Below are 13,853 nucleotides of genomic sequence, written 5' to 3' on the forward strand. Positions count from 1 at the left end.
GTGGAGGCCCAGGTCTAGGTCTCTAACTTCTTTGTCTTTCTCCAGTCTTAGAGAGAGAAACTAGGGCCTTACCCATGCCTGGCAAGCTCTCCACACTGGGCGACAGACATCCTCAGCCTTTCCGACTTTGAGACAAGGTCTTACTAAGTTGCCCAGGCTGGCCTTGAATTTGCAATAGTCCTGTTTCAGCCTTTTGAGTAGCTCGTGATGCTGGGTGGGGGCGCTGAAGCCTCCTGAGTGAGGACGGGCAGGAAGGAGGGCATTTTAGGGGAGGCGTTTGGTCCCAGCCAGTCTGTGAGCAGACCAGAGGTTTAACCTGAATGGGTTCCAAAAGGGAGGTGCAGGATGCCCCAAACCATGGGGCACACGTCTGTCTGTCTTCTTGAGGAAGTCTTTTTTTAAAAAGATTTATTTATTATATGTAAGTACACTGTAGCTGACTTGAGACAGCCCAGAAGAGGGCAACAGATCTCATTATGGATGGTTGTGAGCCACCATGTGGTTGCTGGGAATTGAACTCAGGACCCTCGGAAGAGCAGTCAGTGCTCTTAACCACTGAGCCATCTCTCCAGCCCTTGAGGAACAGTCTTATGTAGCCTGTGCTGGCCTCAAATGTACTATGTGGCCAAGGATGATGGGTTCCTGATCCTTGTGCCTTTATGTCCCAAATGCTAGGATTACAAGTGTATGCCATCACACTCGAGACTTATCTGGTGCTGGGGCTGACAGAGGGTTTTGTGCATTGTAGGTAGGCACACTACCAAGTAGCCCCTTTGCCTGTGCTCTGATGACTGGATCTCTCTCCTGGGCCAGTTGTCTTGGTTTCCTGCAGTGTTCAGTACGACCCTGAGGCTGTACTTCCGGCTGAGGGATTTCTTCCCCAGCAACATCCTTGGCCTTCAGCACCGCTTCTAGCCCAGCTTTCTCCTTTCCTTGCCACTTATGATACGGTGTCCTCTTCTGCTCTCATAGAATAATTCAGGCTCCAGCATGTGGATCCTTACACAATAACAACAGGGTGAGGTTCATGAAGGGGGGGAAGCAGGGCCGAGCAACATGGGCCTCCGGGCACAAAGCACCGCACTTGAGTTCAGATGCTACAATTCTCCTCGTAAGATCTGCACAAGGCTGGGCTCACCAACTTCCTGTCACGGAGTGAAGTGAGCTCATGAGGTCTCGGGCCTCTTATGAGTATCTATATGCAGTTACGGATTGCTGGGAGACAGAGGGACATTATCATCAGTGGTGTGGCTATTGGCAAGAACCCACATGCCTATGAACAAGCCTGATGAAACTCACTGGGTCATTACAAAACGAAACAAGAAAGCACATAAGTAGAAAGGGGACTGATGGGAGGAGGAGAGGAGAGGCAGCACTGGGAAGGACAGGCTGACGGGACTGAAAGGAGCCCAGCACACACACACACACACATATATAACATTACATACATATGCATGCTTGGGTGGGAATGTCACAATGAAACCCATCAATTATTATAGTTATTTTAACTAAGTATGCTAATCAGGACAAAAGTGAAGGATATGCCAATTATAATTACACGTCATATACTAACTTATAATATACTTATATATAACTTGTAATATTTATTATTATTTTTTTATGTGTCAAATAAAAATTTAAATACATTTTTAAGCTGGGCATGATGGTGCACACTTTTACCCCTAGCATTTGGGAGAGAGCGTCGGCTAGATCTCAGTGAGTTTGAGGCTCGCCTGGCTGTCATAGCAAGTTCTAGCCACTCCCCTAATGTTTAGTACAATCTATGCCTCTCCCCTTACTGCTGCCTCCGACTGCCACACACGTCAGGAGGTGTGTGCCTGACTCCACACATAAGGTGCTGAAGCAGACTCAAGGCCAAGCCTAGGGAACATATTGAGACTTTGCTTAAAACAAACTCCGCCTGCTCACTGCATTACGCTGATGAGCACTGTAAACAACGAAGGGATGACTTGAATGTAAAGAAGCACAGATGGGGGGCTGGTGAGATGGCTCAGTGGGTAAGAGCACCCGACTGCTCTTCCGAAGGTCCGGAGTTCAAATCCCAGCAACCACATGGTGGCTCACAACCATCCGTAACGAGATCTGACTCCCTCTTCTGGAGTGTCTGAAGACAGCTACAGTGTACTTACATATAATAAATAAATAAATCTAAAAAAAAAAAAAAAAGAAGCACAGATGTGCATCTTTCCTCAGAGCTTAACTCAGATGCTGCAGCCAGAGGTAGGGGTGCTGTGGAGAGAAGGCGGCACGGCTGAAAAGTTCCCAAGTGGCTTACTACAGTGAAGGTCCGTTTCCATGTGGCTCTCGGCAAGGCTGCCACCTGACATTGGTTACAGCTATTGAGCGCCTGCCCTGTGGCCAGGACTGGGGAGGGAGGGAGCTGCTTAGCTCCTCCTCTGTCCTCTCACCACTCCTACAGGTCCGGTTAGTGACACATGACCCTGGGCCGGGTGCACAGCAGTGTGCAAAGGAACCCATGGCCCCCATCTTAGCGCTGGACCAGAGACCTACCCCCGCTAGACTGCACATCCCACCAGACTGCTGGGCCTCACCTTGCGGTAGGCTGGGCGGAAGCTATGGGCCAGCCTTCGAAGGCTGCCCAGGTCCCGCTGGAAGCCGGCCAGCTCAGTGCCGGATGCATGGTAGGTCTCACCCAGGAGCTGGCTGGCACTGGCCTGCTTTTGCCAGAGTGCTGTCCTCAGCGACAGTAGCAGGTCACAGGTGAACAGCTGGACCACCTAGGGGTAAACCGCAGGGAGAGACTTGTGACTGGCCCACAGCTAATTCAGGGGCCCCAGCCCCTTGCCAGACCCTCAGCCCAACAGGTAGCAGCCCCTGGGCAGGAATTGAGAAGAGTATCTGTGGGGAGCATTAACCCTGTACTGGCCACCCCCAAGCTGGGTGTGGTCTGGTCTCATCATTCTGCAGGTAAGAAAACCAAAGCTCTAAAAGGGACACAGCGCGGTGGCCGGGAGGGGCAGGAGAAGAGCCTCTCTGAGGCAGCAGCGTGGGAAGAGGTGCACATTTTCCATCTCCCATGATGGGCCTGGAGGATAAGTCACCCAGAGGTCCCCAGGCTTTTCTCCTCTAGAGGAACCAAGGGGCTGACTAAGGCAGCAGCGGAGCCTGGGGCAGAGGGCAGTGGGAGGAGGGAAGAGAAGGAGGCGGGCCACCAGGAAGGCAGAGGCACACGGTGTTCTCACGTTTGTCTTGGCAGCTACAGAACCCTGGCATGTGACTTAACCTAAGCCTTACTTTCCTCATCTGTGAAATGGGAACGGCAGCTTAGCTATTATGAGCCTTTTTTTTTTACAAGGCAGCCCTCTGTGCATGCACCGCAGGAACTGCATGTTCTGTGTAACCCCTGATGAGTCCAGGCTACCTCCTTGATGCCCAATAAGCCATCAGTAGCATGTGCGGCCCTAAGGGGAGAGGGGCTCTACACGCACCATTCAGATTCCCTGAAGGCCACTTCTCATGTCGCCTAGGTGGTACCTGCAGTCTGGTGTACCGTGCTGCCCAGACCTCTCTGCCCCATGCCTGCACAAGGTGCCAACTCTTGGCCATACTATCCTGTGGTTGATGACAGCCTCAGGGGACACAGATGAGAAACTCTCCCTCCAGGCAAAGCTGGCATTTCTAAGTTGTGGGTGTAGGAGCAGCATCTTCATGTGTGGGACAGGAGCCTGGACTGGGTCTTGCACTCTGACCTCGCTCTCCCAGGCCCATTCTCCCGCCCTGAACCACAGCTCCAAGGGTGTCCCTTAAAAACCTTTCTAGTTCCTCAAATATGACTGACAATGGTTTCCTTAGGAGGAAACACACCAAGGAAGCTCAACAATGGCTTGCCACCAAGCCTGTGATCAACACAACGGCTCTCCCTGTAGGGTTAACAAGCTGTCCTGACTTACAGAAAGCACCCAAGTGGTGGTCTGCTGACAACTGCTACCATGACATTCCAGACCAGCCACTTGAGACAAAACCCCAGGAAGCAGCTAGTTCTAACCTTCCAAAAAGTTCCCTGTTCCTCCTGTCTGATGTTTCCTAGAGGACCAGGGGTAGCACTGTCCTTATTCCCCGGGATGGTTAGGTAGGTCCTCAGCAGTGCCCTTAGATCCTCTTTGGCCACGGCACTGTGGGCAGTCAGGGCAGGCCTCTGTGATGCACTGTGGAAACATTGCACAGGTACTGCCAGAACATGCAATGCAACTACAATGCACCACAGCTGCCCGCCAGGAGGTGTGCAGCCGGCCAGAGGCACCAGCGCTGTCAGTGGGCCCAGGCCCAAGGGAGCTACCTGGAGCAAACACAGAGCCCTGCCCCGTTCACTTGGGACTTAGAGGAAGCTGCCGGCTAGCAGGACCTGAGAGTAAGGGAGCTCGGGAGAAGAAAAGGTGCAAACACATTTGCCCCGGGAAACAAAAGGCACATCTGCCCGAGTAGGCTTCATCTGTCCATCTGGCTTCTGTGTCTCAGAGAGCCCAAGAGGCTAGGTAAGCTTGGAGCGGAAGTGTTCATCCAGACCACACCGAACCCTCCAGGGGCTCCCACTCACATGGTTAAGTGAAGGATCAGAAGTAGTGCCGCTGACGTTGAGACTGCTCCACAGGTGACCACTGGCCCTCTCACAGTGACAGAAGGAGTTCTGCTGCCCATCAGCTTTCCCAGAGAGGGAGGCATGCATGGCTCTACAGGTATAGAAGACGGCCTTCACCAAGGGACTCCTAGAGCAGTGAGTGGGAGAAGAGAAGCAAGTGAGCACAGGTCAGCTGTGCCAGCACTATCACATCCTCCATTGCTGTGGCATCTGCTGGCACTGTGATACTGCCACTGTGGTCTCCTGGAGCCAGCCCCAGACAGGAAACACTGGCTTTGAGCCGAGTCAAGCCTTTTTCTGTTTAGTCCTTAACTGGTCCTGGAGGTGACTGGAGACTCAGATTCAGTGTTACAAGTCTCTGGTCTGGGGACAGGATGTTGGGTTGTGAAGGGCAGAGGAGCAAGAAGAACCCAGGCAGGTATGCCCGCCAGGCAGCTTTGCAGTCCACTGGCTCAGTGGCACAGTAACTTGAGGTAAGCTACTTGTTGAGCCTCGGCATCTTCAGCTGAGTCAGAGGCAGTCACACTCAGGTAAGGAGTGCTACTGTAGGGCTGGTAAGGGGCTGGGTATTTACCCGATAGGGGCTTGAAATCTGGCCTGGCCCAATGAAACAGACAGCTCAAGCTGCCCCCTCCCACTCCTGCCCTGCGTAGAATTGTTCTTGGCAAGAGTGTGCCTTGGCTTTCAGGACAGGACCCCAGGGGATTTTCAGCCTCACTGCATGGTGCATGTTGTAATGTTACCAAGAGTACCCAGATCTAACCAACGCCATGCAGGGTACCAGCACGCAGGCTTGCTCATCTTTAAATATTGCACACCTCCAAGGTTCAGACACGTGTTGAAAAGAATGTCAAAGTCTTTCTTTATGCATCTTGCCCAGGTGACAGAGAGATGGCTCAGCACGTAAAGGGGTTTGCCATCAAGTTGATGGACTTCTGGTCCCTAGAACCTACAAGGTGGAAGGGAAGAGCCCATTCCTGTAGGCTGTCCTTTGACTTCTCCATGCGTACCGTGACTCACACTTTCACACACACACACACACACACACACACACACACACACCACACACACACACACACAGAGCCAACAGGGCTGATGGGGAGTAGCGAATAGCAGTAAGGAAACGGGAACTGGAGCTCACATAAGCTCCAGGACTGCCTTGCAGTGGCCGCACTACATCACATTGCTGATTCTGGCTCTGCCAGGGCTATGCCGTTTCCATTTCCTCTATACAGTGTGGCGTCACGGAGGCAGAGGGAAGGGGCATCCTAAGCAACCGTGCTAAGCGAGGGCGCCTGGAGAGCTCTGTGCAGAACATACACCCAGGGTTCCTCTGCCCCTCCCCCAGCTCCCATCTGTCACACAGTTCTGACCCCAGATCAACATGGCTATCTGGACCTGCTCCCTTCTGCTACCTCGCTAAGATCCCCTTGGCGAGAAGTACATAAACGACCAAGGAGCTTACGCACTCGGTCACTTCCAGGGCCTTGGGGACCCGCTCTACTTCAGTAAAGCGAGAGCGCACAGCTGCATCGTCTCCCTGGAGCCAGCTGATGGCCATGGTGACTGCGGACGTCCACCACCGACAGATGACATCGGGGCCTGCATGGGAACAGCAGCAGGAAGCACCCATTAGCACCCACAGGAACCAAGTCTAAGGGGCACTCAGTGGCATGTGGCGTCTCTAGGCTGCGGTGCTGGACAAGGAATCTTCAGGTCACTCTCCCTCAGGACCTGGTAGTTTGTAGCAAGAACTTGAACACACTCATCCTCATAACCCAGTAACCCCATATTCCTCCTATCACTAGGAAACTGGTTGGAATAGAAGTTTAACAAAAAAGTTCACTTTAATGTTAGATTTTTTTTTTTTTTTTGAGACAGGGGACAGGGTTGCTCTGTGTGTAGCCTTGGCTGTCCTGGAACTCACTCTGTAGACCAGGCTGGTTTGGAATGCAGAGATCTGCCTGCCTCTGCCTCCTGAGTGCTGGAACTAAAGGTGTGTGCCACCACTGCCTGGCAAAGCACGTTTATGGTTTTTTGTTTTTTTTTTTTTTAAGATTTATTTATTTATTTATTATATGTAAGTACACTGTAGCTGTCTTCAGATGCACCAGAAGAGGGCGTCAGATCTCAGTACGGATGGTTGTGAGCCACCATGTGGTTGCTGGGATTTGAACTCTGGACCTTCGGAAGAGCAGTCGGGTGCTCTTACCCACTGAGCCATCTCACCAGCCCACGTTTATGTTTTTATTGCTGCAGTTTCCCTTCTGAGTCTCAGGTTTCTCAAGTGTAAAACTATGTTACAAGGGATCCTGTGAGACCAGTGAGGGACAGCCCGGTGACAGAAAAGGAGTAAGAACACGTATTCTTCTAACCCCCAAGTCAATATGAACCACGCTACCATAGCTGCTTTCATGGGATCCTTCTCTCCCTAGGATGAGAGCATCCTTCCAAGGTAGCCTGGCATCCCATACCCCCAGGTACTTCAGAGGCTGGGAGGTGGCAGCCGACGGGCTGTCATTCTGAGGGCAGTTTAGAGGGAGAAGCAAATAAACCATAGCTCTGTAGTCAGCAGGGGAGACTGCAGCCGAGGCAGTGGGGAGCTGGGTGGTAAGACGGGGACCTTCCCAGCAGGAGTGTTAGAAACCAGCTCCAGGGCCTTCTGCAGCTAAGGTGAACACCAGCTAGCCTCAGGGACTCAGGCCCTTTGTGGCTTGTATGTGCATATAGAAAGGGTCCCGTCCTAAGCTACCCAGCCAGGGCCTCAGTGTGGTAATGACCCACTTGCTGTTCCATTATACAAGGACCAATATTCTCTGCTCAGAGAATGTTGCTCATGAGGGACAAATATGGGCTGGGGCATCCTGAGGACACAGATGTAAACCGGGGACGAGGGAAGACGCTTTGAGATGGACTCCTGATTCTGGAGGGATTGATACTCACCAAGGGCCGACCTGAGCACGGAACTGCTGGAGAATGGTGAGGCCACAAATCCCACAGAGTCCACAAAGGAATGAAGTAATTTCAAATACTCTAGAGCACTGGAAAATTCACTAAGAAGAAAAAAAAAAAAAAGGTGCCATGTTTAGAAAGACTACACCTACGTATGGTATGGCCTGACATACCCACATGTGCGCTTACACCTCTAAGCTTGGCTGCTTAGAGATCCAATTCTAAGACTGAACGGCCCTCTCTGCCTCCCTTTTCCCACCATCCCCGGGCAGATCAAGTTCTGCCCATGAGCATGGTATACGCGCTTCACAGCCAGCCTTCTGCAGATGTTCTTCCCTGTGCCAGCAGAGACCCCAGGCTCGGCCTTCCTCCCTCTGTGGACAACCTTGACTCTTCCTCCAAACTAGACCCCAAAGCCACATTCTTCCAGAGATCCCCACTGCTTAGGAAGGGCTGCCCCTCCCTCGCTCCTCAGTGCACTCTAGTCGGGACCTGGGATGGTGGGACTTTGATATCTTTTGGTTTATCGGGCATTAATCTGCGACAGAGAAGCCATGTTCACTGCAAGCTGAGTTTCAAACTCTCTGGGCCAGCTGTGCCTGCCTGGTGAGCTCTCCGTCTCTCACTCCATCTCTCTCAACAGCTCACTGCTCTCTGTCCCCCAAAGCAAAGCAAACTCATCCATTTCTAACTTGCTCTGACAACTAGCCCCAGTCGGTGGAGGGCTAGAAACAGTGAAAAAAGGGGCACTGTGAGGTCTGAGCCAGACCACTGAGCAGAAAAGCTGGCCACGGGTCTGGTGAGGAATGTTGCCTGAGGGCACTGGCCCCAGGGCAGATTCAAGGCCTGGGGACCTTACCAGCTCTCTTCTTCCTGGTCGCCTGCCTTCTTCTTGGCCTGAGGTTTCACCAAGGACTCCACCGCTCTTTCTAGCAGGTTTTTGCAGAAAGCCTGGTGCACCTGGGCAATGGGGTCAGCTGAAGAGAAAGAATCGTATGGGTCTTACTCATGAGCCCTTCTGGGGCTGAGGGGACATCTCAGTGACAGCAGGCATGTTTATCACCTGTGACAATTTAGATTCCAGTCTTGTTCAGTAAGAAAAAAAAAAAAAGACTTTTTACAGTGTAAAAAGGTAGGGAAAGAGACTTAAAGAGACGGCTGTGCCCATAACAGGGACCAAATCTTTCCTAACCAAACCCAGGACTACCCTTTAGGGGCTGGTGAGATATCTCAGTGAGTAAATGTGCCTGCCACCAAGCTTGATGACAGAGTTCAACCCGGCAGCTAGCACAGTAGGGGAGAACCGGCTCCTACAAACGGCCCTGACCCGAGTACCGTGGCACCTGCCCCTACCAGACACAAACAAAATGAACAAATTTAAAAAAAAAAAAAAAAAAGGAAGGAAAAATAAGAATTAGCCCATGAGAGTGCCAAGGCAGCCCAGGCCTTTGTGTGGTTCTAAACTACACGTGTAGGGCATGTGTGTCCATGCAGGCGCACACCACACTGGCGCAGGATTCAGAAGTTCCAAGTCAGAGGTGTAAAGGAATGGCTGTACAGCCTTAGCAAGAAAAAGAGAATGTAACACTGAGAGACTTTCTGTCTTCGTGAGAACTGGTGGCCAAGAAGGACAAGAGGAGAGTGGGCTACAGGGCTCCTGACTGTGGAGAAGCCCAAGTCTCTGGGATCAGCCATGCTCGGCCTAAGATGGCTAGACAGGGGTGCTCCAAAGCACATAATGGCTGACGAGTCCCTTTTCTGGTAGGCCCTGATTATAGAGTCACTCATCCATTCCATGCTCAGCCCCAATTTGGCCAAGAGGAGGAGAGATGTTTCTGGACACTTTCTCTGTGAGAAGGCTTGGCCCCGGGAAGTGCAGGAGGACCAGCAGGTCTGTGGAAGGTCTGCCCTGTGGACAAAATTGTCAGAGGGGCTGGGATTCCTTTGCCTTTCTTTCTCTTTAACTCTTCAGTCTTTGGTGCCACACATAATCCTGATACTGCACAAAAACCAGACCACAAGCTTCCCGCTCCCCATGGCTGACATCCACTCTGTCCTGACAGAACCTGACTCTCTACTCGGCAGAGAGACCATGGCAGACAAACACCCCAGTGTTCCTTCCCTGTGTGAGTCTACCCTGCCAACCTCTGCACGCTAGGCCCGGGCAAGTCCACTCCAATCACCATCAAATGCCACAGACAGAAAGCCTGCATCTCCTTCCAGTGCCTGGAGCCCTGTCCCTGTCACCATTCTGAGCACTGGTGACTGCCTGCCGCTGCCTATTGTTCCCTAACTGCTCTGTGTACAGCTCTCTGCCCTCCCAGTGGGGCCAGAAGGCCCTGAGGCCAGGGAACAGCACACCCCATACCTTTGACATCTCCAAAGTGTCTAGAACAAGGGCTAAGAATGTAGCTGGTGCTTATCACAACTTATCATGTGTGTCCCTGTCATGTAGTGACCATAGGTGACACAGCAGAGCTGCAAGCCGAGCTAAGTCACAGATAGGCTCTGACCTCAAGGAAGTTACTTATCCTCTATGAGACTCAAAAAAGAGGAAAAGGAAAAAAAAATAAGGTGGAGACATCTGAGTGTCTAGTCTCCTGTGACGCGCCTGTCACCAGCTCTGTGCAGTGGAGAAAGCACCCTCACCTGGGTTCCTCTGGGCGCAGTACAGGCTCTCCTTGGCTGCTGACTTGATCGACCAGCTTCGCTCCATGAAAAACTTCTGGCCCAAGGGATGGCATAGCCAGCGCAGGGAGTCAGGGACAGTGCTATGCTCTGGGCCACACAGACTCTGGGCACGATTTAAGAAGTAGCTCTATGAAAGAAAAGGAGCAGGTGTGACATCAAGGTAGCAAAACGCTGGGGAAGGGGATCAATGGAAGACAGGCCCTGAGTGGGTCCCAAAGGGATCCCACCACAGAAACAAGAGAAAGTCGCTATGTTCTATGAAACCTCTCAGGCTTGAGAGTTAAGTCCCGCCACGGAGCGGGGCACATGCAGCGGGCTTCTTGCTATACCCCGTCCTGCCAAGACTATCTAAGCCTCTGGTACATGCTTCTCTTTCAACTCTGGCTTCCAGTTATTTATTTAGGAAGGGGCCTCAGAAGTCCCCAACTTTATCTGTGACACTGTGAGTGCCTAGCCAAGTAGCCCCCTCAATCCTAGGACTTCTTGGGTCATTAAAACTGCCTATCTTTTAGAGTATTATTTAGGCAAATTGTTTTTTTGATTACTTTTTTCAGCTGTCTTACAAAAAGTTTACAGAGAAACGCACACCCAGAGCCAGCGTTCAGCACCACACTAGGCGGTACCACATTAGGCGGTATCTAAGAGGCTTGCTGGAGACCATGGCATGTTTGTGTGTATGTGAGACCCTGACAGAAAACTTCAACAGAAAGTCTCAGGCCTTCCTTGCATGAGCCCCAACCTGGAAGAACGATCACAAAGGGACTTCTTTTCCACTACACAAACTTAAATGGTAATTAATATAAGCACTTTTTCCGTATATGTGCACCGCATGTGTACCCTTAAGCCCAGAAGAGGTTGATGTATTTTGTGAAACCAAGGATGGGCTTTGTAGAGCACGGTATGGGGTGGTGGCGGCCCATGCTGAGGCATCTCCCGTGAGGTCTAGTATAAAACAGAGTTTGTTTGGGGACAGGGAATGGGGATGAGAAGAAAGTAGAGGCAAAGAAAGAGAGGGGACACAGAAAGACAGAGAAAGAGAAAGAAGGAAGGGGAGAGAGGGAGAAAGGGGTCAGAGAGGCCAGTCAGTCCTGTTCATAGCAAGCCAGGCCTACCTGCGGGACGGAGCCTGGGAGGAAGGCTAGCAGAGTGTCAGAACTGAACCTGGAGTCACAGGTGGTGTGAGCCACTGGGTTTGGGAGCTGGGGACCAGATTCGGTCCTCTGAGAACAGCAGCTACTCCTAACAGCAGCTCGCTCTCCAGCCTCTTTTTAAATTCACGTAAAAAGGATTAGGTTTCATCGTGGCATTTCCAAACAAAATCTGTTTTTGTTGATTCTCCTCCATTTCTCCTCCCTCCCCCACCCTATACCTGTTCACTCCTAGTGTCCCCCCTCCCCCCACGATTTCTCTCTGTACCCTTGGATGGCCTAGAACTTGCTCTATAGGCCTCCAGAGTGCTGAGATTAAGGGCGGGTCCCCCCTTTGTTTTCAAGTCATGCTCTAGTGTGCACTAATCCTGTCCTTCCACCTCCACAACCTGCCCTCTGCCCCCTCCCACAAACAACCAGGATGTGAACAAAAGTAGGATTCACCTTTCTGAGGCTGATTGACTTTAATTTCCAGATCCATCCACTATTTTTTCAAATTTCATAATTTTGTTTTCCTAAAACACACACACACCTCTTCATCCCTTCATTACTCTACCAACGTCTGTTGTGAGACCTCTCTAGTTCTCTAAAAAGGGACACTGGGTCAAGCACAGGGGCACATACCTCTTTAATCCCAGCACTCGGGAGGCAGGGCAGGTGGATCCCTACGAGATCAGCCTGGTCTACAGAGCGGGTTCCAAGACAGAATCGGCTATGTAGTAAGACCTTGTCTCCAAACCAAACCAAACCAAACCAAACCAAGGGATGTTAAAAGTGTCTGGAAGTGAAACCACCAGTGCATAGCCAGGACAACACTGTTTCTGGGGCCCTACTGTAAGACAAACACAAGAACATCGCTGTCTGTTGGGTTATTAGAAATTCTTTTCTCCCCAACCCTGGCCCCTAATTCCGTCTTTTTTGAGTGATAATATCCCCACTCTATAGCTCACGATTTCTGATCTATAAACCTACTCAACCGGAACGGGGAGCCGAGCAGAGGTGGACGGGAAGGAAGACACATAGCCGGAGCTCCAGGAGTCCGCCACAGGGGCTGCTGGTCTGGGAACTTCCAGTGTAGGCACTGCCTCTAATGAGGGCATCTATCTCGGGGTCTGGGAGGTTGATGGTTTTGACCTTTAATAGACTTTAAGCAGCAATCAGCTAATGTAACAGTTTCAGAAAACTTGAATGCCAGAGTCAGAAATAGCACAGCCACTCGAGGATGCGCTGGGGAGGCTCTGAAGGGAACCACGGGGACAGCCGCCTGATGGGAGAAAGCTGACTGGCCTATAGACACACTCACTGGCAGTGTCACGGCAGCCTATAGGACCAGGAGAGCATTTCACTTAGATTCACAGAAACAGTGACAGTCTCCTATTTACCACCCAGCCTTGAGAACAGGATACTGTGACACCCAATACCGAAGAACCTATGACCTGCTATGACCTTCAAAGTGCTCACCGAGCTCCTCAGTGGTGGGACAACACAGGCTGTGTGTGTGTGTATACACATGTGTAATTCCAGGGCTTCGTGTATCCCAGAATCTTCTAATAATTGAGTCCAACCCTCTCCAGGTCATAGGCCTGGTTAGCAAGGTAATATGGTGATTGTTCCAAGGAAAAATAAGGAGTGCTGGCCTCTCTAGGGATCCAAGGGTGATACAGAGAGGTACAAAGGAAGCCTTTCAGGTCCTATGGCAAGAACCCACTGAAGCCATTTAGGAAATTATTAAGTTAAAATATATTTTTAACCTGAGCTCTTTTATTTCAAACATTGAAATCATGGTCTAGACATTAAGATCAACAACAACAGCAACAACAAAAAATCCCTTGGAGACAGCGTCTCATTTTGTAGCTCTAGCTGTCCTTGAACTCACAGAGATCCAACTGCTCCTGCCTCCTGAATTCTGGGATTAAAAGCATGGCCTCTGTACTGGTTAGTTTTGTGTCAACTTGTCACAGCTGGAGTTATCACAGAGAAAGGACCTTCAGTTGAGGAAATGCCTCCATGAGATTCAACTGTAAGGCATTTTCTCAATTAGTGATCAAGGGGGAAAGGCCCCTTGTGGGTGGTGCTATCCCTGGGCTGGTAGTCTTGGGTTTTATAAGAGAGCAAGCTGAGCAAACCAGGGGAAGCAAGCCAGTAAAGAACATCCCTCCACGGCCTCTGCATCAGCTCCTGCTTCCTGACCTGTTTGAGTTCCAGTCCTGACTTCCTATGGTGATGAACAGCAGCATAGAAGTGTAAGCCGAATAAACCCTTTCCTCCCCAACTTGCTTCTTGGTCATGATGTTTGTGCAGGAATAGAAACCCTGACTAAAACAGCCTCCATGCCTGGTCTGACATTAAATTAAAACATTCTGTGTGTTTGTGCACCATGAATGCAGTACCCACAGAGGCCAGAAGAGGGTGTCAAGAGTCCCTGGAGTCTAAACTTTAAGAAG

At 51.0% G+C, this 13,853-nt stretch overlaps 1 protein-coding gene across 3 annotated transcripts in view; it reads right to left on the bottom strand.

The window, feature by feature from the left end:
• The window catches only part of Srebf2 (sterol regulatory element binding transcription factor 2), a 60,116-nt gene that overhangs the window by 3,147 nt on the left and 43,116 nt on the right, over positions 1-13,853 (bottom strand). For all 3 annotated transcript variants that reach the window (XM_021182744.3, XM_021182743.3, XM_085831687.1), the window contains exons 12-17: positions 10,220-10,388; positions 8,430-8,547; positions 7,562-7,671; positions 6,088-6,220; positions 4,577-4,745; positions 2,574-2,759 (exon numbers count right to left, since the gene is read on the bottom strand). In XM_021182744.3, coding sequence (XP_021038403.1) covers positions 2,574-2,759; positions 4,577-4,745; positions 6,088-6,220; positions 7,562-7,671; positions 8,430-8,547; positions 10,220-10,388 — 885 coding nt within the window. The remainder of the gene's footprint in view (positions 1-2,573; positions 2,760-4,576; positions 4,746-6,087; positions 6,221-7,561; positions 7,672-8,429; positions 8,548-10,219; positions 10,389-13,853) is intronic.

This window comes from Mus caroli, unplaced genomic scaffold (genome assembly GCF_978045245.1).
Source record: "Mus caroli unplaced genomic scaffold, Mus_caroli_1 scaffold_16, whole genome shotgun sequence".
NCBI lineage: Eukaryota > Metazoa > Chordata > Mammalia > Rodentia > Muridae > Mus > Mus caroli.